Below are 25,297 nucleotides of genomic sequence, written 5' to 3' on the forward strand. Positions count from 1 at the left end.
TGGTATGAATATATAACTTCAATGTGTGACGGTCTTATGTAGTATGTATACTACGGGCCGGACGGGCCGTGGTGAGCTGGCGAGAAACAAGACCTTCCTCTGACGACTTGTACTGAAAGTGATACGGGCCGGGCGGACCGTATGGTGCGAGATGACCTGCTGGTAGTGACCAACCGGACTACCTCCGATAAATTGTATTTCCAGTCTCCCGGGAGTGAGAGCGAGTGGCCAACTTATCTATTCGACCAAAATGATTCCCACCGATTTAAACAGGTCTAGGTCTGATTAGAATACTTGAAAGAGGTCTTCGATTCCGCCGCATCGGGCTGGTTCCCGATCCGAGCCGATCACGTGGAGGAGCTTTAGATCGGTCAATTTGGCATGGCAATTTTGGGAATTTCAAATTAAAATTGGGGATCCTGAGGGGAAGCTTCCAGCTCCAGGGAAACTTGATTGATTGGACGGTGGCGGGTTAACCCTAGTCGCCCCGCCAAAGACCCCCCGCAGGCGGGGGGAGCTTCACTCATCCCCGCGCATGTCCGGGCCGGCTCATAACTGTCCCGGGTGTGTGACAAACAGTGATAAGTAGTCATCATCACCTCAGTCGAAAACTATAATTGCCCATTACATTAGTATAGGAGTAGTCGAGGCCATAGTGGCATAGTCCGGGTCATTCACATTCACACTCATATTCACATTCACATTCGCATTCACATTCAGATACAAATCCCATTTTCATAAATCATAATTCTTTCAGACATTGCCCGGGCACACTGACGAATTCAGGATCTGAAGGTAGCCAAGCGGACCATAGACCCGTGTACCTTGAGGAATTGGATAGAGTGACCATCTGATCTTATTTTTATATTGACTAATCATTGACAGAGGTCAAAGTGAGACAAGACAATTGGATTATAAACACTCGGGAAAGACGAGATGGAAAGAAAGGAATTTTAACAATGGGCAATAAAAGCCAAAGAAATGCAAGAGAGGTGAATTCTGAAGTTCGGGTGGCTACATCACGTAATCTAGTTACGAAGATTTCTTGAGTTGATAGATTACTAGGAGATCGGAGTGAGTATACTGGATTTAGACTGATTATTTTATGTAAATGCATTCTAAATTATTCATTGACTTGAACTTGAAATGCTATTTATTATTTTGGGTTGGACTACACCAGCCTAGGGTAACTAGGTTTTGCGAATGACTTGGTTATACTAGTAGTAAGTATCCACGAGCTTATTTAATTCCATGTCTTGATTCTCACAAGGTCCTTCTGCCAGCAGTATTGCCAAGAGTCGAGGATATTTGAAGTGAGCTTCGAGCTATAATTTGCCCAATTTTGAGGTAAGCCTTTCGCAGGCTTTTCTTGTCAAAGTCACGGCCGTCGGGGGTCCCCGGTCTTAATGATTGGGCCTTATCTTACTGTACCAAGCCACCCCTACTCGACCATCTGCCAAAGGATTCTTCAAAGAACCAGCAATAAGCTGCATTTCTTGTCCTCTGCCCATCCATATCGTAATAGTGTAGCCCTACCCCTGTTTGCCTTTTTTACAGGGGAGATTTGGCCATCTGAAGGAAGGTTAAGCGTTTCTTTGTTTACAGACATGGTCCCGATTTCCTATTACTATCGACTCCTCTCCCAACCACTCACTTATTTTGGTCTCCGAATCTGTTTTACCCTCCCTTGGCACTGTAACCTCAGCATTTGCAATGCCAAGTGCCGTCGGGTTTCCGCCTGCATTTTTGGCTTCTCAACACTCTCCCCTTCCAATAAGTTGTTTCCCCCTCTGCCAAGTACAGCCACTTTCTTGGCTCAGTCGCGGGGTCTATGCCAATCACGCACCATTGCTCTTTATCATCGCGTGCTTCATTTCTTCCAAAATATATATAAACTCAGCCCATTCTTCCTTCTGCAAAGAGCCACCATTATAATAAAGCGTCAAACATGAAGTTGCTTTTATTGATCTCTCATTTGACTTTGGCGCTGGCTGGGCGGTCTAAGCCCCTTGTTTCGCCAGTAAGTTTCATATATATGCTATAATCTTCCCCATATCACCTTCCAGATAAACTGACTCGTAAACTAGGACAAATTGTCTTCTTTGATTCACTTGGACGACCTTTTGAAGGGTTCGCAGCAACTTGAGGATTTCGCTTACGCGTACCCTGAGCGCAACCGCGTTTTTGGTAGTGCAGCCCACAATGATACGGTCGACTTCTTGTATCGCGAGCTGAAGAAGACTGGCTATTACAATGTCTGGAAACAGCCACAGGTGCACACGTGGACTACTGCGGAGTCATCGCTGACTTTCAATGGCGACACCATTGAGGCGACCACAATGACATACAGTCCCAGCGTTGATGTAACTGCAGAGATAGCCATCGTCTCAAACCTCGGATGCGCTGCATCAGATTATCCAAGTGATGTAGCAAGGAAGATTGCCTTTGTCAAACGTGGTGAATGTACTTTTGCCGAAAAGTCGATTCTGGCAGGCACCGCTGATGCAGCCGCTGTCATCGTCTACAACAATGCGGAGGGTTCTCTGAGTGGAACTTTGGGAGGTGTGTCTAGCGACTATGCTGCAATTGCTGGCATCTCACAGGCCGACGGTGCGACGATTCTTAGCGCTACAGAGGAGGGTGCCGTCACTTTGTCTCTCAAGATTGACAGCAGAGTTGAGAACCGCACCACCTTTAATGTCATTGCCGAGACTAAGGGCGGTGATCACAACAATGTCGTATCTCTTGGTGGTCATACCGACTCTGTCGAAGCTGGCCCAGGAATCAATGACGATGGCTCTGGAATTATCAGCAACCTTGTTGTCGCAAAGGCCCTGACACGATTCTCAGTCAAGAATGCCGTCAGATTCCTTTTCTGGACCGCAGAAGAGTTCGGCCTGTTGGGAAGTGAATACTACACCTCCCACCTGGATTCCAGTGAATTGGCTAAGATCAGGCTTTATCTCAACTTTGATATGATCGCATCACCCAACTACGCGCTCATGATCTATGATGGAGATGGAGATGCATTCAACCAAACTGGCCCGGCAGGCTCCGCCCAGATTGAGGCATTGTTCGAGAACTACTTCAAGTCCAAAAAGTTGCCATACATCCCAACAGCTTTCGATGGCCGATCTGATTATGACGGCTTTATCTCTCGTGGAATTCCCGCAGGTGGTCTTTTCACCGGTGCCGAAGGTTTGAAAACTGCCGAGGAGGCCAAATTGTTTGGAGGTCAAGCAAATGTGTCCTACGATGAGAATTATCACGCTGCCGGGGATGATTATACCAACCTCAACAAAAAGGCATTCCTGATCAACTCCAAAGCTACGGCTTTTGCCGTCGCGAAATATGCCAATGATCTTTCATCCATTCCTGCGCATAATGGTACAGTCACCAAGCGAAACACGAAGAGAGCACCCCGTACCCACGCTCACACCAAGAATACGGGCTGCTTCCACTCTCTGGTTGAGCAGTGAAAGTGCGCAATTGATTCCGCATACTATCAAATGACGAGTTAAATACAAAGAATACGTCGTATAGCTCTGATATTATTCCACATACTAAGGTAGATACGCCTAATAGGCCCGAAGGTAGTCCATTGGTGGAGCCTCGGTAAGTTTAGAACATGATATACCGTCACTGGGCACCATGCACTAGTTGCTACTAACCAGTAATATTTCCGTCGGTTTTAGAGGCTAAAATATCACTTTTTCGAAGGCCTCTTGTAATCCTTTTGACCCTAGCCATGCCTCCAGGGCTTGCATATCACCTCGATTCGCTCGCTGACCACCCCGCTCACCAAGCGAGTCTGTAATCTCCTCCATTCCAGAAAATACTCTTTGAACAGCCTCTGTCTCACGAAATCTCTCACTGACCTTCTTTTGGTGACTAGGGATATCTCCCCAGGAATGAGTCTTGATAAAGCTCATATATGAATCGATATGTGCCGACGAACCCTCAAGGCATAGTACGCCTGGCTTTCCTGCTAGCACAAACCCTGTCAAGGAATACCCCGGTGCAAGATTGACCATGTCATCTCTCTTCTTCCGCGTTGATAGAGACGGAAAATAAAACCAGACTCTGACGATCGGGCCACCAGATTCCGTATTGGAACTTGCATTTTCCAAAGCAGTTGCTTGGTTTTGCTTATTTACAAGAAAGTCGTGGATTTGTGCTTGAATATAGTCGAACGCCTCTAGCGCATCCCCTTGTGGAATGGTGGCCGCAACACCAGAGACTTCTGCTTTGGACATCCAGTCCGGTTGTCGAAGTGAAAAGCTGGCTGGTGGTGGTTGATCAATGGTATCCGGATTTTCGCAGTGTAGAGGGACAGACATGTTGACCTGGATGGTTTTGTCCCCATCCAAAATTGGTAGGCAGACCGTGAGAAACAGACTGGCAGGAATCTTTGGTGTATTTGTTGGGTTCTGGCACCAGTCACGAAGTTTCTCAATGCATTCGGTTGTGGATTCAGGGATATCCATCTCTCCCGGCGAGGGGAACATCGCGGCCAGGAGATCAATCGTTGATAGTTGTGACTCCATCACGTCCGGAGGTAGGACAGAGAGGTCCTGTGACGCCATTTTCTTTTCTTTTCTTTTCTTTTCTTTTCTTTTCTGAAATTTGGATAGCAAACTTGCATATGTCTAGGAAAATGCAATTTGCAGCCTTTTGGGATTCCGAGAACCGTGCGTGGGATTTTCCAAGCCTTGATTGCTTGAACTGCCCAGCAGTTCGATGATGAGGGTATCGGGATGTAGCAAGACTCAAAACGAGACAGGTATCTTGTATTTTTGATATGCCAATGGCTCTTACGTTTGCAACTTGTCATCTACCATCCAAATGGTTAAATCTTTCCATTTGAAAATCCCCAACGATTTTGCGGCGCGCAAATAAGTGCGCTTATGTCAGCTTGTCAAAAATGCCAGAATAAACGCAGAAAGGACACTTCAGATATATTAACTAATGCGAAACAGTCATTAACATGTTCAAAAATGTCGCAAATCATCTTCTATCTAGCCATCTCATTCACCACAGGATCGTCCTCATATAAGATATAGCTAGTACCTATATTTTCACATATCTGCATTTCTTCCCGCTCTATGGAAAACCCGGAAATAGGCACTACAAAGACCCCTCTAGACATCGATCGAGGCAAGAGCCCATTCAGTTAGCTGTGCAATTGAAGAACTGACTTCAGTTGTGCGAGGGATTTCATGGCCACCACCGTGGTTGTAAGTCCGTCGCTTGTCGGGATTGCATACGCTCGATAGATGCACCCCAGCGGCATACCTAGGATCTTTCGAGCCATAAATATGTACTGTGGGGATATCCACACAGTATGGACTTTGGATTTCGTTGCGCAGTTCATCCTCCGAGAGGCCTCCCGTGATACCTGTCCAGCGATTCACTCCTTGTGTCAAGACAGCTGACACGCCGGCCTGTTTTTCTAATGCTGTTCGCGATGCCGAGTCACGCTCATGAGCCTCCGCAGAGACGTGGAATCCCAACTCTTGAAGCATGTTCATGGAAACTCCGCCACAGACAAAAATGGCAGTCTTGAATGGAGGTGGGAGATGCGGTGTTTCTTCCTGGTGCAAGAGCAGAGCACTTGATCCGAGAACACACCCCTGCGAGAACATGAGGGCAGCATCATAAGGACCATTCATTGCGATGTACTCGTTCAGCCACAAACATGCAGCACGAACTGATTCAACGTCGCCAGAGTCCCACCATGCATAATAAGGGGGTTCGTAGAAGAGATCAACCCCGGCAGCCGGGTCACTTTTGAATGGGCCATCCAGGAAATCAAATTCGATATTTTTATCAGACAGCCGGGCCCGGAATGAGGCTGAGCGTGGTCACGTTAGTCTTAAGTAACTGCTGTGTCCATCAGAATGCAGGGTGTAATCAATGTACCTGTTTGGGAGCGGAAAATCGCACCACTCGTTCCTTTCCCGTGAAGGCAAAGGACTTTCATCGCTGATCAAGGAAAGTGAGGAGGTTTCCTGGGGATCTTCAGGTGGTCGGCGAAAAGGCTAAGAGGAGGAGTAAGGGAGTGATGGCGGGGGTGATGGTGGGAAAACAATAAGCACGAGGTGATCCTGGTCGTACTCGTACTAATTCCCGATTGAACCCCGGCATCCCTGCGGTCGCACCTTAGGGGGGACGCCGCTAGCCACTCCACTGTTAGTTAACTAGTTTGTGGCTGAATCAAAACCCTACAGCAACTGCACCATCTTCCATATCCATATCCAGAGCAACGATTTTTATCAACATTCAAATCAGTTCTGCCCACCCACATGTTACGCGTAGAACGCCACTTGGCGAAAATGGAAAAGGTGGGGGGTGTTTGTTTTGTTTTTCATTTTGCTTTCCATGACCATCGCGGGGTTCGCCCTTGCTTGCTGATGCTAGAATTTGCACCCAAAAAAGCAGGACGCAGCCAAAAGTGATATCAAGGTATTCCCGAACGACTCAGTAATTGGCCACTCTTTTTAGAAGAAATGTGAGTTGCATGATGGTATAAAATTAGCAGGCAATGGTTTTTGACATAACGCCACAGGCCGGTCGCGTTTATAAGATCGAATTTAAAGTCACAGACCACCGCGCAGTCTACAATACTACGCAACGGACAGATACTAGTAATATTCTATCAAACACGGTCTCCAGAAGACAGATCTACTGGCCTTCTTTTTGAGTATCTCCGCAGAGTTCTCGGCTAGCAAAAATTTCATTTGCCCGCCGGCGGGATATTCCTCCGAACTGACTCCAGTGATTATTCTTCGAGCGAGGCAAAACAACACCGCAATTCTGACTTCCCGAGGTCCATTCTCGAGCATTATCAATCAATTTAAAATCACTCCGGACCCCCACCGCGTTGTCGCACAGAGATTGACAGTGCGAAGAGGAGAAAATATGAATAATTTGTCTTAGAGGCGACACAATTCCGAAAAACCAATGATGTCAGGCGGCCAACCATCCCATGATATAGTCTGGTTCGCTGATAGTATTAATTCAGCTCTGGCATAGTAAAACCCTCAATTGACAATAGATACTAATACCTTGACACCACTACCACCAGCGATCCCTGGCGTAAAGTTCGGTAGCTCTGAGCAGGGTTTATGCGGCGGGAGCCCATGGGATCCACCAGTCTCTCACCGTACTATTCGTCATCATTCTACCGAATATCTCCACGAAACAAGGGGATTTGTAATCTTTCCGATATATAAATGGAGGACCATGCCGTCGAGCTCATCTTCCAAACCGCGTTTTTTTTTCTTGTCCCACGCATTGTGTACTAGAATCCCAATATGTCCACGCAAAAGGCCGTTATCATCACTCAACCCAAGACCGATGGTTTGGTCTCGGATCGACCCATCCCTACTCTCCGTGATGACTATATCCTCGTGAAGAATGTGGCGGTTGGTCTTAACCCCACTGATTGGAAGCATGTGGCGTATCTTGCTCCCCCTGGAGTTCTTGTGGGATGTGATTATGCCGGTGTTGTGGAGGCCGTTGGGAAGGATGTCAAGAAGCCATTCAAAAAGGGAGACCGTGTCTGTGGATTTGCCCATGGCTCTAACTCTGTCGAGCCTGAGGACGGAACCTTTGCAGAGTACATCGTAGTCAAGGGAGACTTGCAAATGAAAATCCCCGACCATCTCAGCTTCCAAGAAGCTGCTACTCTGGGTGTTGGCATCGTTACCGTGGGACAGGGCCTCTACCAGAGTCTCAAGCTCCAGCTTCCCTCGGAGCCCGTTAAGGATGCTACGCCTATCCTAATTTATGGAGGTTCAACCGCCACCGGTACTCTCGCCATCCAGTTCGCGAAGCTCTCTGGATATACCGTGATCACAACTTGCTCTCCAAGGAATTTTGACCTCGTCCGTTCTCTCGGTGCTGATGCGGTCTACGACTACAAGGACCCTCAGTCGGCCGCCGAGATCCGCAAATTCACCAACGACAACCTGAAGCTCGTGTTTGACTGTATTTCTCTCGAGTCCAGCGCTGCATTCTGTGACAACGCCATCTCTACCACCGGTGGCGAGTACAGTGCTCTTTTGAGCGTCAAAATTGCGCGTTCGAACGTCAATGACCGCTTTACTCTTGCCTATACCACTATTGGCGAAGCATTCAAATTTGGCGATATTCCCTTCCCAGCAAACCCAGAGGACAGGGCCCAAGCCGAGAAGTTCATTGATATTGCCCAGCCTTTGCTTCAGCAGGGCAAGATCAAGGTTCACCCTCCTAAGGTCGGCAAGGATGGCTTGAAGGGTGTCCTGGAGGGACTACAGTTACTGAAGACTGACCAAGTCAGTGGCGAAAAGCTTGTCTATAATGTTTCCGAGACTCCTTGATCTGAGAAAGCTCATGTTTTCATATAATGTTTCGGAATGAGTTCTGCAATGCAAACTACTTCATAAGTCTTAAAAATACGGACATCGATTCTCCATCTCCTTTACCTGGATTGTAACCAGCATTTGTACGAAATACTAGAAAATGCTCACTACGAAAATATTGCAATTGCGTAGACAGAATATTCCAGATTTGGAGAAAATTTTAGATTCTGCCTACTCCCCCCGCTGCTTTCGCCAAGTAGAAAAATCTCTAGAATCCGGCAAAGTTCCAATGCGGATTCATAGTATGGCCTTGCATTCCGAATTCGGTTTAAACTCCACCGGTGGCGGCGGGCTCGGCTTTCGCGGAAGCCTTCGATTCCCACACCCACCAAGATCGAGGGCAAAGCTCCATTCAAATCGGATTAGGTTTAGTCCCCGCAGCTGCAAGTAAGTTGAAGACCCTTGATGACAATTCAGACGATTATGGCAAAGCTTTTCTAGATTCTCTCATTATTTGCATATAAAGCAGTACGAGTGAGGATATGGGTATTTTAGAAATTACCAAGACTTGAAGCCAGAACTTCGCAGAACTCGAGATCTCCTCAGCACCAAATTCTCCATCCTTCGCAAAGCTTGGCAGCATGTCATTTCCTTATCAGAAAGTCCTGCTCATCGGTGCCACCTCTGGTATTGGGGAGGCACTGGCCACGAGGCTTGTCGAGAACGGCACCAAAGTCATCATTTCTGGGCGACGAAAGGAAAATTTAGATAAATTTGTTGAGAAACATGGCGAAGACAAGGTCACTGCCAAGACTTTGGATGTCATGAACATTGGCCAAGTAAGTTGAGGACAGGGAGGGGGATCCTACCTTGTCGGATGAACTGGCATCTAACAAATATAATCAGATCGCAAAATTTGCTTCCGAAGTGGTTGTTGAGCACCCCGATCTGGACTGTATTTTTGTCAACTCTGGCATCCAGCGTGCTTTCGACTTTTCCAACCCCGATATGGTCGACATGGATGTTTTTGACCAGGAGTTGACAACCAACTATACCTCGGCCGTGCGACTTGCTAAAGCGTTCATACCCCATCTTCAACAACAATCTACAAAAACTGCTCTAATCTTCACAACTTCTCAAATGGCCTTGGTCCCGATGATGCGTTGCCCGAACTATGGTGCCTCAAAGGCCGCCTTGCATCATTTTATCCTCGCCCTCCGTACCCAATTGTCTGATGGACCGGGGGATGTCCAAGTGATCGAAATCTCCCCCCAGCTGTCCAGACTGAGCTCCACGATGCGAAGCACCAGCCGGATCTCAAGAATGGCCATCTTATCGGTATGCCTCTTCAGCAATTCACCGAAGAGGTTTGGGAGAAGTTGGTTGGGCGAGAAGATCAGATTCTGGTTGGCTCGGCTAAGGATATTTTCAATGTATTTGAGGTCAAGCGACAGGAGCTGTATCAGCAGATGACCGAGATGCTATCTGGATTGTTGAAACAATTTTTGCGTTAATCTGTCAAGCATTGCAGGCTTCTATACTACTACTACTACTACTACTACTACTACTACTACTACTACTACTACTACTACTACTACTAGTATAGACTACGTACTCTATTCCGCATGGTAAGTAGCCAGCGACTCAGAATCATGGAAATAAATTAAATAAAAACATAAACAAAATAAAGGCAGATTATTACCATCCCTTCCACACTCCAATATATCCAAATATCATAAAACCTGCTCTGATGTATTTTGGCAGTGCTGCTCAGCTGGTTTCCCCGCCAAGCTTCGGCGATGACGTCGGCCATTTTTGGCTTGGCCAACTTCAACTTCAACTTCAACTTTCTTTTTCTTCTTCTCTTCCACTCCAGCTCAACATTTGATTCTCCCCTCCTTCCACAATGGCCACCAACTCAGAGGCAAATGCCCTGGGCTACAACCTCCAGGTGGACTACGTGGTTTGTTACAGTTTTGCCAATGTCGGTGAGTGCCGAGCTTAGGGGCTGGGCTGGGCTGCACTTCTTGACCGCTGGCTAATGTCTCGGCAGGCCGATCACAAGCTGTGCAACAGTTAGAAAAGCTCCTTCGGGCGCTCTCAGATGCTGGTTTGCAGACAGAGATCCGCCAAGGCGATGAATCATCGCTGCTGATCTTCGTGCGCGCCTCCAAGAAGCGACTGAGGAGGGCTGTCTACCGGTCGCGGTAAGCTCCCTCAAATTCCCCTCTCCATTTCTGCTCCCTGTGCATCCTGCGCAGATTCCTCCACCCAGTCCTGTTCATGCAATTCAAGCTAACCCTTTACCCATCACCTCTAGAGTCCGCGATTGGCTCTATGGCATTCGTAATGCCGAGCCCGAACCGGCCAGTGCGATCGAACCCCAAACCGAAGCCGAGCGACTTCGCGTGATCAGTCAGATGATTACCCTTCCTATTGAGGAAGGGGGCGCTGGAATTACTCCCAGTCATGGTGAATGGGAGAAGGTCACCGCTGTTTTCCCTTTACACGACGTGGAAACAAACAGAAAGTGGATGAAGGAATGGAGCAAGAAGACCTTCCTTTCTGATGATGATCTTGATCAGATTCGCAACAAATTCGGAGAAAGCGTTTGTTTCCCCCGATTTCTGCCAGCTGGAAATTACCCCACTGATTGATTATACTTTGCTTTAGGTCGGCTTCTACTTCTCCTTCTTGCAATCCTACTTCCGATTCCTCGCCTTCCCCGCCATCTTCGGCTTCTCATGCTGGTTTTTCCTGGGTGGTTATTCGATTGTCTACACCATCGTCAATAGCCTGTGGTGTATTATATTCGTGGAGTACTGGAAGCGTCAAGAACAGGATTTGAGCTGCCGATGGCAGACCAAGGGTGTTTCAGCGGTGCGGACTAACCGACGTGAGTTCAAACCCGAAAAGGAGGTCCGCGACGATAGCACCGGTGAAATGCGAGGTGTCTTCTCCGCGACAAAACGCATGCAGCGGCAACTACTCCAAATTCCATTTGCTCTACTTGCCGCAATCGCTCTTGGTGTTATCATCGCGACTTGCTTCGCGATTGAGATCTTTATCTCGGAACTGTATAGTGGCCCGTTGAAAACGTACCTGGTATGTCCGGCACTCCCCAGCTGTTCCCCTAATACTTTGCGGTCTGGCACTCACATTCCAAGATCTTTATTCCTACAATCCTGGTGTCGGCCCTTGTCCCTACTATGAGTGCAGTTTTGATGTCCATCGCGACCAAGCTTAATGATTACGAGAACCATGAGACCAGGGACGGTTACGATGTGGCCCTCACCCAGAAAGTCTTCGTCATAAATTTTATCACTTCCTACCTCCCGGTTTTCCTGACAGCCTTCGTCTACGTTCCCTTTGCTAGTCGCATTGTGCCCTACCTTGACGTTTTCCGTCTGACTGTCCGCCCATTCGTGTCCAAAGAACACGCTTCTGCAAAACGATCGCACTTCCAAATCGATCCCGCCCGTCTCAGGAATCAGGTTATCTACTTCACCGTTACTGCGCAGATCGTTGGGTTCGCTATGGAAAACATTGTGCCATATGTCAAGCAGGGTGCATTCCGAAAATACAAAGCCTTCAACAAGAAGCGCAACGGTAGACCAGGCCAGAACGGCGACAAGGAGTCCCCCGAAAGGAAGCCGATTATTGCCTATGATGATCCGATCGAAGAAAAGGAGTTTTTAGCTCGCGTTCGGAACGAGGTTGAGTTATCTGAGTACGAAGTCACGGATGACTTGCGCGAGATGTGTATTCAGTTTGGATACTTGGCACTATTCTCGCCCGTCTGGCCCTTAGTCCCGGTCTCCTTCTTTGTCAACAACTGGGTTGAGCTTCGCTCCGACTTCTTCAAGATCTGCATGGAATTCCGCCGCCCAACACCACTGCGAGCAGATACCATAGGCCCTTGGCTGGATACTCTGGGCTTCCTATCATGGGTCGGCAGCATTACGAGTGCATCATTGATATACATGTTTAGTGGCAACTCGCAGCATGGACCTAATGGCGAGCCAACCGATATTGCGGGCTGGGCGCTTCTACTCACCATCTTTTTCTCGGAGCATCTGTACCTTCTTCTCCGATATGCCGTCGAAACCGCTATGGCCAAGCTAGAGCCTCCATTCTCACGCAAAGAACGAGCTGAGCGATATCTGGTGCGCAAGAGATACTTGGACTCGACGCTCCGTGCTGACGCGGAGGATGACCATGATGAAGACGATACTGTTCCTATCTCAGGTCCTCCCGGGATCTCGCGTCACAGTCTTGAAGACGATGCTCGTCGGTCATCTTCGCATGAAACTGACCCCGCCGAACGATTCTGGATGCGTCAGCGAGGCTGGGAGGAATCTGTTCAGATCGGGGCGGGCATCATTGAAGGCCAACATGATGATGGAGATGGGAAGAAAGAACAGTAAATAGCTGTATCTAACTACGCAGCCTTGTTTCTATTCGAGCGGTTGACCTTTTGGTGAATACTAGCCTCGTGACGTTGAGTAACTTACCACACCAGTAGAGCCACATAGCCGAACAACGAAACTTGAAGAGAACAACACTCAGAGTTTCGAACGAGTGTATCCAGTCACGTACTAGAGGAAAGTAAGAGGAAACTGTTGAGCAAATGGAAAAGCAGTCTTGAATTTACAATCAAGCTCACCTTTATAAAAAGGAAGTTTGTAATTACTTTTTAAGTAAACAGAAATTCAGGCAGAAAGGAGTCAAAAACAAGGCATTAGATTACATAATATACTTCTGCCTCAGGCAAACAGGAGTATTCCCCGCCCGCATATTTGTCCGGCAGAACCCCAGGCGGTGTGTCTGGTCTTTGCGGGGTGCGGCGAGTCTTCCTCGTTACATCTTCAACGTTAACGTCAACGTCAATTGCACCAGCCAATCTCCCACTCTTTCTCTTTCTCTTTCACAAGACGATCACCACAGTATGGATAGAATACCCTAGTGATTAGGCCCTTCTCAGTCAATTGGATATTTATCCGCAACCCCCCTCCCCTCCACAATGGAGCAGCCTTCACCCTCAAGGGGAGGGCCTTCGTCACCAACAGCCTCCCGTGAACCTCGACTCCATCTTCCCTCGACCACCGATCCTCCGGGGCCCCAGAATCCTCCTAAACCGCTCGTCTGGCTGGTTTTCGGTGCGACAGGTCATATGGGCCGGTCCCTAGTCAAAACCGCCCTCTCCCGCAACGACCTGGTCAGCGCAGTCGGTCGGACGTACGAGAACAGCCCGGAATGCATGAAAGAGCTCGAGGACGAACATGAAAACTGTCTGGGACTACTGTGTGATGTACGGGCACGCGAAACTGTCAAACGCGTTATTGAACAGACCATCACTCGCTTCGGTCGCATTGATGTGATCGCCAATTGTTCCGGGTACGGCGTTATCGGAGCCTGTGAGGATCAAGACGAGTTCGATATTCGCAATCAATTCGAGACAAACTTTACCGGGACACTCAATATGATTCAATTATCACTACCGCATTTCCGGGAGCGGCGAGCCGGTCGATATCTGATCTTCAGTTCAACTTCGGGGGCACTTGGAGTACCCGGCCTCGGGCCATATTGTGCATCCAAGTATGCGGTCGAGGGGTTGATGGAAAGCATGCTCTACGAGGTGGATAGCTTCAATATCAAGGGTACGCTCGTGGAGCCGGGCCATATGCGTCGTGACGATATCGGTGATTTGGTATCCCCTTCCGTCATGGCTGCCAACCCCTCGGAACACAATCTCTCGTCCCCACTCCCGCTATATGGTCACTTCCTCGTAAAGCCGCCTAGTGAACCATACAACACCACAACTTCCCCGGCAGCCCATGCTCGCCGCATGCTCATGTGGCTCGCAGACAAACAGCCGGCCTCGGCAGTCAAGGCGGCCCACCTGGTCTGGGAGCTGGGTCACTGCTCGTACCCGCCACTTCGCCTGATCCTTGGCACATACGCGGTCGAGAGTATTCGTGATCGACTCAAATGTATCATTGAGGAGATCGAAGATTGGAAACATCTCAGCTTTCCTCTCGGTGAAACACAGCCTGCGCCAGCGTCTCGAGACCGGCTCGGGGAAGGGAACGAAGGCGAGGATCCCGCCACATGATGTGCATACAATCCGACCATCTCCTGGCTAGCTAGCTTCACCATCTCGAGATCGTCCAGCACTGCTAGAGGTGACCAAATTATTCTGTACTGGCACTACTAATGATACCATGAGAATCCGATACCCTATACGCTGCCCGAGGCAAGCATAAAAATATACCAGAATAAAGAAATAGTAATCCAAAGCTAAAAGTACTCCCGAGGTCCGTTCCGCATGTAAAATATCAAGCTACGAAAGTAAGATATCTTGATACTATGTTCTAACTAGGCGTGTGGTAAGGGGCAAATTAAATATACAACTGGAAAGAAGAGGGTTTAGTCATCTATGTACAAAGGGGAGTAAGACTCTATGATGGTACAAATTCACTACCCTTTCGCTACTACTCGGTCCTCGAGCCAGCGAGCGAATTTGACACTGCGGATGTCGACTGCACGCCAGTAGACATCACCGGCCCATATGGAAAGGGGTAAACAGATCAGCCAGCCGATCAAGAACCCGAAACAATATTGAAAATTGGTTTCCTTTCCAGTCATCTCCCATATACTTGGCATAATCGCGTAGCCCAAGCAATGTAGAATTGGTCCATGCACGATATAAAAGGCAAACGAAATCTTCCCCAGGTACTGTGAGAGGGGGTTGGTGAATAATTTTTGGATATCGGGCGAATGATTAATGCTGAACACTATCAGCGCGGCGCCGATGGTCTGGGGAAGCGATGAGGTTCGGGATAAGTCCATGGTGTAGCGTCCCACATCCATCGGTAGAACGGCGTCCACTTGTATCCGATGTTGGGCGTTGATCCAAAATACAGGCCAACAACAAACACAAATATCCAGAAGCGGCGGCGAGATATGCTGGCTAGCACCTTGCCTCCACGAATGAGACGAATGTTGGGTTTCTCGTCGACCGCGTTGGGAGCCTTCTCCCATGTTCCGTTGATCTGATCAATCTCGGCCATCAACATACCAATTAAAAAGAGGACTACATCCCAGCGACCGTAGCGCATACAGAACCAAATCAAGGTCGCAACGATCGGCATGCGCAACTGTGCGGCGAGACGGGAAGTGCCAAGAGCTACCAGGAAGAGCACCATCGAGCTCCGCAATTCCACAGGAATGGTCCACAGATGTGGGTTGTAGTTGTTGTAATAAAGACCCCAGTCGAATGGATTCATGAGGTGTGCAACGGTGTAGTAAAAGTCCCAGGACTGCTTGTAGAGAGATTTGTACACTGGAGGATGTTGCTCATTGGTGCCGAGAATGGTATGGCCTTCCTTGATGACGCCCCAGGAGTAGTTGTACAGCCCCAAGCGGACCGCCACAAAGACACAAGCCAGCCCGATAATTGAAGGAATATAGAGTCGTAAGGCTCGGCGGAAAGTCGACGAGGCCAAAACAGTAAAAGTTTGTTCGAAGGAGCGGGAGCGGATGGTCTTGAGAGGTTTGTAGGAGAGAACGTAGCCAGAGATGACGAAAAAGATGGCTACCATGATATGGCCCGAGATTAACATGTGAACAATGGGCAATTGATGAATGCCAAAGTTCTCATTGGCGAAACCCCATCCGACCGCGACTTTCCAGGTATATGTGAAGAGGAAGTGGAAATTGAAGACGAGCAAACAGGCCCAACCACGGAGCCCGTCCAGCGCGGCGATGGCGTGCAGTTTGGCCGGCTGTGGGGGGTTGGCACCGACATAACGCTGTAGGAAGCTTGGGGTCAAGGCAATCGTCAAGGAGTGAAAGGCATCTTCCGCTTGGGCGATCCAATCATCCCGCGGTCCTTTTGGGGCCAGCCCATTGTCGGGGTTCGCTAGTATGTTGGAGGGATGGAATTGAGAGAAACCATTCCAGCGGGAATTGTCTGGACTAGAAGCCGTGTGCGATCCCTTCTCGAGGTCGGCGAGGGGAATATCGGAAGCCGATGTCGAGGCGCGCTGGGTAACATGGGATGATGCCATGACCGGGGGGGGGAAGGGCGGTTCTCGCGATGTTTGGGAGCTGTGAAAGCCTCAACGGAGCATATTCGATCAGGAACCAGACCAGAGATATCGAACACCGAAGCGCATTGATGCGAGTCAAGCGGGGAAAAGGATGGCAAGTATCATCCAACGGTATGTGTTGTACGTTGAGATTAGTACGAGTAGCAACCAGAGAGAAGCTGATGCCGTGTCCAGACGGGGAGGAGATTGCGCGGCAGGGGAGATACGTCAGTGCGGGAGAGGCGCCGCGGCGGTGGATTGTGATTGGAGGAACGGGGAGAGGGTTAGTCAATCAAGGATGAAGATGAAGAGAAAAGAGTCCCAATGTTACCATTACTAGAGCAGAGTCATGGAAATGAATGAGCGGGAGTGACTGAGAAGAAAAGAAGAAGTAGAGTCTAGTATTAAAGTACTAGTAGAGGTGAAGTTGAAGTTGAAGTTGAAGTTGGAGAGGAAGTCGCGAATGCGGCAGGTCACGTGGGCTTGTATACAAGAGTGCTAACAAAGTTGGGATTTACAATACTAGCTAGTAGTACGAGTAGTAGTAGCACGAGTATTGACCTGAACTTGAATGTGATGGAATTATCTGCACTGGTACTGGTAGTACATGCAGGTTAGCTTATGCATGGCTGTCTCGAGCTCGCGAGGTCTAATCCATTCTGGTGCCCAGGTTCACGGGTGGTTGCACTCGATATATAAATCTCGGGTAAAGGGTACTACGAGTATCCGACGAGTAGATGCGCCACAACCGTGGACATCTCGACCTTGGGAACCCTACCTAGGTAGTAGAGGGAATAGTTAATTAGTACTCCTGATTACCACAAAGATGATAATAACAGGTGAATACCCAATATACTCAACAAAGTCTAGAACTATGATCATGCTGACGTATAGTTTGCCATGTCTGCGGCAAGAGGCGACTATCGGTCTGTAATAGATATAGTGGTAGTAGTACTACTAATAGTCGCTAGTATCTTACAGGAACTTGGACTTGAAGGTAAGAGAAACAATCAAAGTGCCCAGGTATTTGTATTATAGTGCTCCCCTTGTACTATCCCAACTCGGTCAACCCGGCTTTCAAATTCCACTATGGAATCCACCAGTGATCCCAAACGCAACCTTATCATCGTCTCCAACCGACTACCGCTCTCTATCAAACGAGTCGATGGAACTTTCCAATCTTCCCTTTCCAGTGGGGGACTCGTCACCTCTCTCTCAGGTCTCTGCAAGTCGACTCAATTCCAGTGGTTTGGATGGCCCGGGTTGGAGGTGAAAGATAGCCAGGACAGAGCCGACGTGGAGAAAAGCCTGGGCGAACACCATGCAGTTCCAATTTTTCTCGACAGTGATCTCGCTCATGAGCATTATAATGGGTTCTCCAGTAAGCTTATGCCGCAAATTCAGGCTTCCTCCCCTAACGGAATGCAGATCGCATCCTTTGGCCCATTCTACACTACCAATCCGGCGTGATATTCGACGACGGACCTTGGCAGGCCTACCGACGTGTGAATGAGCTCTTCGCTAATTCAATTGCCGATGTCGCTGAAAGTGGTACCTTAATCTGGGTCCATGATTACCATCTTATGCTCTTGCCGGAGCTACTCCGCAACCGACTCCATGAAAAGGGGAAACACTGTGCGATTGGGTTTTCCTTGCACACTCCTTTCCCTGCTGGTGACTTTTGGAGGAATCTCCCCGTTCGAAAGCACCTTATTGAGGGGTTATTGTCAAGTGACCTGATAGGGTTCCACACGGACGAGTACAAACAGAACTTTATCGATACTTGTGCTAGCTTGCTGTGAGTGTTGACTTATCCGAGGGTACCACTTGATCAAATTGCGAGTTCCTGACCCCGGCTTTTTCCTTCTCTCTCAGTGGCGCAAGAACCGAAATTCCAAATCAGATTCAATACCGAAATCGACTGGTTTGCACTGACAAATTCATTGTGGGAATTGATCCGCAGAAATTCACCGATACCTTGCAGAAGCCTGAAGTCAGGGCTCGCATCAAGTCGCTCGAAGAGAGATACAAAGGAGTGAAAGTCATTGTTGGCGTGGACCGACTTGACCATATCAAGGGACTCACACAGAAGCTGAAGGGGTTTGATGCCTTCCTGGATGACAATCATGATTTGCGGAACAAAGTGGTTCTTATACAGGTTGCGGTTCCAAGCCGGGAAGATGTGAAGGAATACCAAGAGTTAGAAACCGAGATCAGCACCATCGCGGGCAAGATTAACGGCAAGCACGGTTCGTCCTTGATGACCACTGGTAGTCAGAAGTCAGAAGTGCAAAACAGTGCCAGTGCTGACTTGACCAGCAACCCCCGAAGGAACTCCGCTTCTATATATGCATCGTTCGGTCCCATTTACCGAACTAGCAGCCCTGTACTCAATCGCCGATATTTGTCTTCTCACCTCAACCCGCGATGGAATGAATTTGGTGTCATTTGAGTACGTAGCATGCCAGGCACAAAGACACGGGGTGCTTGTCCTGTCCGAGTTTGCGGGAGCAGCCACTTTCATGTGTGATGGGAGCATTCCATTCCATCCAGCCAATACGACCGAAATGTCCGAAGCGATTACGAAGGCTCTGAATTTGGACGCTGGCGAGCGCAAGCGAAAATATGAGTATCTACGTGACTTCGTGAACAAGAATACCAGGCAAGACATCGAATGTGCTCCCAAGACTGCATGTATTGTACTAACAGGTTCCCTCCAGCGCGAAATGGGGGGAGACTTTTATTGAGAGGCTTTCTCAGCGAGGTAAACGACCGGATGGGCCGTGTTAAGTGCCGTCTGATGCACCACAGTGTGCAGTATTGGGAGCGGGATGAGCTTGCCGTATTGGCGTAAATGGACAATAAGAACAATACTTATTTATAGAAAAAGACTAGGGACTATCTTAAAGCTACTGAAAAGAGATGCTAGGATAGAGGTGATGAGGTTAAACTTCACACGTGGTGCTTCAACCGCTCATCTTTCGACGCTCCCCCCCAAAGGTATCTTGGGACGAGCCCCGTTCCTAGCTAGAAAGTCGAGAAAGCCATCTGTAAGATGCCTTCTAGGTGACGGAGTGACTTGCTCCTTGCTCAAGAATTTCGCCCTCGTCCAAAGCCTTCGCGATCTGAACACCTGCACTGGTGCCAATACGCGTGGCGCCGGATTTGATCATGCGCATGCAGTCCACTGCTGTGCGAATCCCCCCCACTAGCCTTAATATTGATATCGTTGTTCCCACAGGCCTTTGCAGTGAGTCGCATGACATTGACTTGGTTCACATCGGCGCCCCCTTTGAATCCTGTGCTGGTCTTCACAAACTCCACCTCGGCGATGCAACAGATGATGGTTCCGGCGATCAGCTCATCTTTCGTAAGCTGAGAGGCTTCCAAGATACACTTGATGATGGTCGGCGAAGGGGCTGCCCTGCGTACTGCCAAAATGTCGTCAAAGACCGAAGTATACCCGCCGTTCTTCAGCATGGGCCAATTGATGACCATGTCCAGCTCGGTCGCTCCCTGTGAAATGGCCTCTTTGGCCTCTTGTACCTTGTCGGCGGTATCATTAGTGCCTTCTGGGAAGCTCACGACGCAAGCGATGCCAGTATTGGGGGCGTTGCGGAGATAGGTTGCGGCGCGGTTGACGTATTCGGGCCACACGCAGACCGTGGCGAAGTCATGGTCGATGGCTTCCTGGCATAGAGTATCGATCTGATCAGGTTCGATGGGCTTTTTAAGAAGGGTGTGATCGATCATGCGATGGACTTGTAATGGAATAGCTGGCTGGGATAAACATCTCTCGGGGACCTTCTCGCGCACGTTGGAGATCAATGCCGCCCACTCGGCGTCGGTGGAGGGAACGGACGACATGATGGTATCTCCGCGGAGCAATATCGAAGATGCCGATGGTCCCTGAGATGCTCAAGTGAGAATCAGAAGTTCCTTGGGTTGCCAATGATAATGCCAATGCCAATTGTAACCGCAGAGAGGGGAAAGAGGGGGCCATCACGTGAGATTTATGCTAGCTCATCATGACAGAATCGGAGTAATAGTCATGGTCTAGGAGATCGAAATGAACCAGAAATGAGTATACCAGGGTAGTACGATATACTGGTATACTGTATATGGTAACCGGTGGAAGGTTGATCCATGGGATGGGAGTGGCACGGAACGAGAGTGGACCTTAGGATGGAGAGTACCCTAGCAGTGATGTGATAGTTGATAGTGGGATGGTAGTAGTGGTATCAAGGAGAATATAAAGAGAGAGAAAAAGCCGCATTTGAAGGTACGAGTATAACTCGTACCCCCCTTCCACTTCCTCGAAGCAAACAAAGTACAATTCGGGTATCGTAATATGGAGTTGACATGAGCACATGGCAGTGCCTTTTCATGCTGGAGATGATCAGATGTCTTAACGACAGCTGCCACATTCTGGTCCTCGTACATCGTCCACCCGCCCAATGCGCCGAGCACCACCACCACAGCCGGAACCATAATCGTAACCAGGACCAGAGTCACCCCCGCCTCCACCACCTCCACCACCGAAGTAAGAGCTGGGCCCCCGACCACGTAGACCGGAGTTAGTGCTTGGTCGGTGAATGTTAAACTGGGAGTTTTGGGCGGCGCCGTATGGGTCGAGCTGCGAGATTGAGTATTAGCGATCAGCGATTGGTGATCGGCGACCAAGGATGCGATAAGACAAACGCGCACTACGCGACGCTAGAGGGAGAGGGCCGATCGCATAAGGATGAAATCGGACGCGCAAGGAAGCAGCTTCACTCACCGAGAAGAGGCTCACGGTATACAAGCCAATGAAGCTGTAGGCATCGTTGAAGAAACGGGAGACGCGGACGGTGAACGGAGGGCTGTGGAGAACAAGAACACGTTAGCAGGAGATCAAAGAAAAAGACGGAGGAGGATTGGTTCACCGTTCGAGGGCCTGTCCATTCGAAAAGTAAGTTGCTCGCGGCTTGGGGGTAGACATTTTGATGAGGGCTGTGAGAGAGATGATGTGTTGAAGTGGAAGTGGAAGTGGAGGTTGAAGTGAAGTTGAAGTTGGAGTTGAAGTTGGGGGCGGCTGACCTGAGCAGGCCGGACCGCATTGGGAAAGCGGCGGCCGGGGCCAACTATAAAACTTGAAATTTATAGACTCGGACTATACTAATAGAATTGGAAATCTATCTATACTACGAGTACGACTACTCTCTAATCAGCTCTAAATATTCCTAGCTCCTCGCAATCACTTCCACTCGAGGCCCTGAGTAGTTCTTTCGACCATCCACAAACCACTGGATGGTCGAGATACTCAAGATGATACCGAATGCCACAACGCAATAGTCTATGATTATAATCATAGTCAGTACGAAAGGGGAAAGGTTTAAATAGTATATATAGTATATAGAGATAAAAGGTCGTGACTCACTCATATTGCTGCCGGTAACAGGTAACCCGGGTGGAAAGAGAAAAAGTACCGTCGTTAAGCTGATGTATAATAGCGAAACCTGCCAGAACGTATTTAGTTTTGAGCACTGGCAAGAAGTAAAATAAATGAATAAAATTGAAACATACGATATTCAAAGCCCAACCAAGAAGATTGGGAAGCATAAAAGTTCTCTCGGGAAGCATATTGCGTCCTCGAAGACAGTGGACTGCAATGGGGATCCCATATGAGAGATCCAGTAGCACGACCGAGGCTGATATGATGGCATTGAAAGCACTAACAAGGAATATAAATGATTTGCATTCACAAACAAACTGACAGGGATGTACATACCTGGTTGATCCTAGTAGAATGAACCCGAAGATGATAACGAGAACCAAGTTGAGATAAAGCGCATTGAGAGGGACTTGGAGCTTCGGGTGAATCCGAGAGAAAAAGAATGAGGCGGGAAGTCCACCATCTCTGTGAAGAATGCGTCAATCAATGCTCGCAACCTTGAAATCAGGTAGATACTAATAGGTAGTGAAGTTCCGCGGATTCACTCACCTAGCAAACGCATATATCATGCGACTACTTGTCGTCATGATGGCTGTTGCCGCAAAAAGAACACAAATAATGGGGAACCTTGCATCGTGTTAGTAAGACGATAATATGCAAAATACATTCTGAAGTCTCTCACATCAAGAGACAAATGGCCCCCGGGGTATTTCCGGTGGCACGACTTAATATTGCCAGCAGTGGCGTTGCAGCAGAATCAATGATTTCCGAGATATTACCAGCCACAAAGAGAAGTACAACAAGAAAGAGGGACCCTGTTATTGTCCCAATTCCGACGCAAGCGATCATAATTTGTGGCCCTGTTTCTGATGGATTCGGAATTTCTGTGAGGTGTCAGAACAGTGAAAACGAATTAATGCCAATCTCCAACCGGAGAGGGTCACCTTCGATCATATGAGCTACTGCATCAAAGCCGGTGACGCCGAGACCCCCTTGTAAAAGTCCCAGTAACCAGGCAACCCCATCGGGCCACCCGGTCTGATTGACAAAACCGCGAAAAACAAACCTGCAGTTGAAGTTGGTGAATATATTAGTGTGGTGCTCTAGCCAGAAAATGAGACCGGGAAATGCCACTCACTCTGCCGAGTTGTAGTTTGGGGCTGAGCAAGACAGCACCACAACACAAATGATGGCAAAGCCGCTCAAAGACCAGATAACTAACATATTACTAGGATCAGCACCGGGTGGACATAATTAGCTGGGAGGAACACATTTCTTACACGCAGCTCTGGTCAAGTGGGGCAATAGGCTGTTACCAGTGGCGTTCATGGTAAAAGCAGCAAAAGCGTACCCAAGATATATCAGAAACTGATGCCAGGTCTGAGACTGGTATGCCTAATCCGAATTTTGAGTTGAAATAGACCAAAAAAAAGACAGCTTCGAAACTCACTGGATTGACCAAGGAAACAATGCCGAGGATCAGTTGGCTCCCAAGGACGCCACCAGTAGCTGCTAGGGCCACCCAGCCAGAACAGTTCACCCAGCCGGTTATCCATGATATGATTGGCATCCAGCTATCCCAGGATATCAGTGCAACCCAGTGATATTGTCCTCCCGCGGTTGGATATGCAGAAAGAAACTCCGCAAGCGAGGTAGCCATACATAAGCTGCAGGTTCCGGATGTGATGAGCCCTGGGATTCCATATTGTGAGTATATCATTATTGTGTTGGACTTGAGAAATGCTGCTTACCCCAGACAACACAGGAACTTCCACCCGAGGGTAAACTGATGGATAGACTTGTTGATAATGCGGTCCATGACTGCTTGCTGTTAGTTGAGGGACATGGTATTTTTGATTGCTATGTTTTGGTGCGGCTGACATTCAGGATGGCAAAAGCCAAGCCTAACATTGATCTGGTCCGGTCAGTCATAGGGTATTACTCATAGGGATTGAGGAGGAATGTACAGAAAGGAAAACTGCTGCTTAAGCTCCCGCCTGTGATCTATTTGATCTAGATAGCAGTCACCATGATATGGTTTTGTATGGTTTGACATTATCTTCCTTTGCTCTGTTCAGGTTGAAACATATGTAGCAGAAGAGGGTGAACAGACAGGGAAATGAAAAGGGAAAAAGAAGAGGCCAAAAAAGAGGGAAAAAAAGAAAGGAGAATATTAGAATTGCAGAGAACAATGAGAGAGCGTTCTGATCTGGTCACTTTGTGTAATGCATTAGAATATGACTTCAAATTCATCAACCAGTACCCACCGATGGACTTAAGAGCGGCCAAGTTGTTGCCACGAATAATTTTTCAAAATGCGAGTCGAGTGAATTGAACAGTGAAATCGGTCATGAAAGCTGGATAATTCCCCAAATATCATTCTCTCTTCCGACATCCAGTTGATAGTCGTACTTAAGGGGTTTAATTGAACGTGTTGACTTAGTTAATTCCCCGTGGGGTAAAAGAGTTGTGGAGTACGCATCTCACCTCAACGGACTAATGTCCGCAGTCCACTATAATTGGAATTGACCAATGGCGTAACTCATATGATGACCATTGGAGATCAAAATAGCGCGGAGAACAGGATTTCGAGTTCATGGAATGGCAATTGGCTCGCAACAAACCCCAACCGCTAATGCTCGCATGGACATTCTGCATCTAGCAACAACTAAAGGGAACCTCATAGCTGACGTAATGAGAATAAATTTTGTACATTTTAGAGCTACCTGAAAATATGGAGTGAAACAATTTGACTTGATTCATATTATACAAGTAGTTTTTTGGATGTTTGAAAATTTAGGAATATACATGCAGCACTGCTTAATAATATTCTCGACGTCTGTCTACGGTAGTGTAGATTCCCGGCATTACTATTAGAGAAGAAGGCCAATTGAGAGGAAGCGATGATTAGCTTGAGGGACGCCAGAGACGTCCTCCAGAGCCAGAATATGCCCAGTGTTTAACGAGACAAGCTCTGGTGGACTACCACTTTTAGAGATCTCTGTCCTGAGATCAAGCGCTACACGCGGGGGCGAGACGAAATCTTGGCGAAAGGAAATAATGCAATTTGAGCTGGACATATTTGCAATAAACAGGATCGAAATGAGTCACATCAGATAGTGCCTCGCAACTTGAAGCTTGCATGTTTGAACATCTACTTCGGGGTCGGTTGACCCAGTAGTGACCTGACTAAGGAAAGCTCTGGCAAGGTCCGACCCCTTAGAAGGGACTTTCAGCAAAAGCATGCCCTCTAGAAAGGAATTTATCTCCCCTCCCTTCCAACCGATCGTGTCCGAATGGCCCGACTAAAGTGGCTGCTCGCGAGTCGAAGCCCTGCGCCTTGGATTGGCCAGAGCCAATGATCACTAAACCTCGGATGCGCTCAGGGGCCTCCGAAGCTAGGTGCACACTGATTATTCCACTAA

General features: G+C 48.4%; 12 protein-coding genes across 12 annotated transcripts; 6 read left to right on the top strand and 6 right to left on the bottom strand.

The window, feature by feature from the left end:
- Positions 1–1,948: 1,948 nt before the first annotated feature.
- Positions 1,949–3,479, top strand: N7509_004471 (M28 family metallopeptidase; the record flags this gene model as incomplete). Its single annotated transcript, XM_056629108.1, has 2 exons — positions 1,949–2,020; positions 2,088–3,479. The coding sequence occupies 2 exons, from the start codon at positions 1,949–1,951 to the stop codon at positions 3,477–3,479; spliced, it is 1,464 nt and encodes a 487-aa protein (XP_056491842.1).
- Positions 3,480–3,698: 219 nt separating this feature from the next.
- Positions 3,699–4,547, bottom strand: N7509_004472 (DUF1115 domain protein; the record flags this gene model as incomplete). Its single annotated transcript, XM_056629109.1, has 1 exon — positions 3,699–4,547. The coding sequence occupies one exon, from the start codon at positions 4,545–4,547 to the stop codon at positions 3,699–3,701; it is 849 nt and encodes a 282-aa protein (XP_056491843.1).
- Positions 4,548–5,141: 594 nt separating this feature from the next.
- N7509_004473 (putative EF-hand calcium-binding domain protein) lies at positions 5,142–5,983 on the bottom strand (the record flags this gene model as incomplete). The annotated part of the gene is made up of 2 exons (XM_056629110.1): positions 5,142–5,854; positions 5,923–5,983. The coding sequence occupies 2 exons, from the start codon at positions 5,981–5,983 to the stop codon at positions 5,142–5,144; spliced, it is 774 nt and encodes a 257-aa protein (XP_056491844.1).
- Positions 5,984–7,316: 1,333 nt separating this feature from the next.
- On the top strand, positions 7,317–8,363 carry N7509_004474 (zinc-binding alcohol dehydrogenase family protein; the record flags this gene model as incomplete). The annotated part of the gene is made up of 1 exon (XM_056629111.1): positions 7,317–8,363. One exon carries the CDS (start codon positions 7,317–7,319, stop codon positions 8,361–8,363), a length of 1,047 nt encoding a protein of 348 aa, XP_056491845.1.
- Positions 8,364–8,986: 623 nt separating this feature from the next.
- On the top strand, positions 8,987–9,859 carry N7509_004475 (putative short-chain dehydrogenase/oxidoreductase; the record flags this gene model as incomplete). Its single annotated transcript, XM_056629112.1, has 3 exons — positions 8,987–9,184; positions 9,252–9,599; positions 9,629–9,859. The coding sequence occupies 3 exons, from the start codon at positions 8,987–8,989 to the stop codon at positions 9,857–9,859; spliced, it is 777 nt and encodes a 258-aa protein (XP_056491846.1).
- Positions 9,860–10,251: 392 nt separating this feature from the next.
- On the top strand, positions 10,252–12,772 carry N7509_004476 (anoctamin family protein; the record flags this gene model as incomplete). Its single annotated transcript, XM_056629113.1, has 5 exons — positions 10,252–10,333; positions 10,399–10,552; positions 10,666–10,954; positions 11,019–11,450; positions 11,513–12,772. The coding sequence occupies 5 exons, from the start codon at positions 10,252–10,254 to the stop codon at positions 12,770–12,772; spliced, it is 2,217 nt and encodes a 738-aa protein (XP_056491847.1).
- Positions 12,773–13,368: 596 nt separating this feature from the next.
- N7509_004477 (SDR family oxidoreductase) lies at positions 13,369–14,460 on the top strand (the record flags this gene model as incomplete). The annotated part of the gene is made up of 1 exon (XM_056629114.1): positions 13,369–14,460. One exon carries the CDS (start codon positions 13,369–13,371, stop codon positions 14,458–14,460), a length of 1,092 nt encoding a protein of 363 aa, XP_056491848.1.
- Positions 14,461–15,145: 685 nt separating this feature from the next.
- On the bottom strand, positions 15,146–16,417 carry N7509_004478 (acyltransferase family protein; the record flags this gene model as incomplete). The annotated part of the gene is made up of 1 exon (XM_056629115.1): positions 15,146–16,417. One exon carries the CDS (start codon positions 16,415–16,417, stop codon positions 15,146–15,148), a length of 1,272 nt encoding a protein of 423 aa, XP_056491849.1.
- A 1,110-nt stretch (positions 16,418–17,527) lies between these two features.
- Positions 17,528–19,185, top strand: N7509_004479 (trehalose-6-phosphate synthase; the record flags this gene model as incomplete). The annotated part of the gene is made up of 4 exons (XM_056629116.1): positions 17,528–17,819; positions 17,867–18,236; positions 18,314–18,687; positions 18,758–19,185. 4 exons carry the CDS (start codon positions 17,528–17,530, stop codon positions 19,183–19,185), a joined length of 1,464 nt encoding a protein of 487 aa, XP_056491850.1.
- Positions 19,186–19,500: 315 nt separating this feature from the next.
- Positions 19,501–20,305, bottom strand: N7509_004480 (2-deoxyribose-5-phosphate aldolase; the record flags this gene model as incomplete). The annotated part of the gene is made up of 2 exons (XM_056629117.1): positions 19,501–19,628; positions 19,678–20,305. 2 exons carry the CDS (start codon positions 20,303–20,305, stop codon positions 19,501–19,503), a joined length of 756 nt encoding a protein of 251 aa, XP_056491851.1.
- Positions 20,306–20,846: 541 nt separating this feature from the next.
- N7509_004481 (uncharacterized protein) lies at positions 20,847–21,419 on the bottom strand (the record flags this gene model as incomplete). Its single annotated transcript, XM_056629118.1, has 3 exons — positions 20,847–21,074; positions 21,219–21,300; positions 21,364–21,419. The coding sequence occupies 3 exons, from the start codon at positions 21,417–21,419 to the stop codon at positions 20,847–20,849; spliced, it is 366 nt and encodes a 121-aa protein (XP_056491852.1).
- Positions 21,420–21,660: 241 nt separating this feature from the next.
- N7509_004482 (Amino acid/polyamine transporter I) lies at positions 21,661–23,928 on the bottom strand (the record flags this gene model as incomplete). The annotated part of the gene is made up of 13 exons (XM_056629119.1): positions 21,661–21,773; positions 21,858–21,936; positions 22,004–22,151; positions 22,209–22,337; positions 22,422–22,499; positions 22,555–22,756; positions 22,817–22,938; positions 23,011–23,089; positions 23,153–23,267; positions 23,323–23,564; positions 23,624–23,693; positions 23,754–23,787; positions 23,840–23,928. 13 exons carry the CDS (start codon positions 23,926–23,928, stop codon positions 21,661–21,663), a joined length of 1,500 nt encoding a protein of 499 aa, XP_056491853.1.
- Between the last annotated feature and the right edge of the window lie 1,369 nt (positions 23,929–25,297).

The sequence above is a fragment of the Penicillium cosmopolitanum genome (genome assembly GCF_028827165.1).
Source record: "Penicillium cosmopolitanum strain IBT 29677 chromosome Unknown utg000005l:1.0-4006212.0:1.0-4009387.0, whole genome shotgun sequence".
In the NCBI taxonomy this organism is placed as follows: Eukaryota; Fungi; Ascomycota; class Eurotiomycetes; order Eurotiales; family Aspergillaceae; genus Penicillium; species Penicillium cosmopolitanum.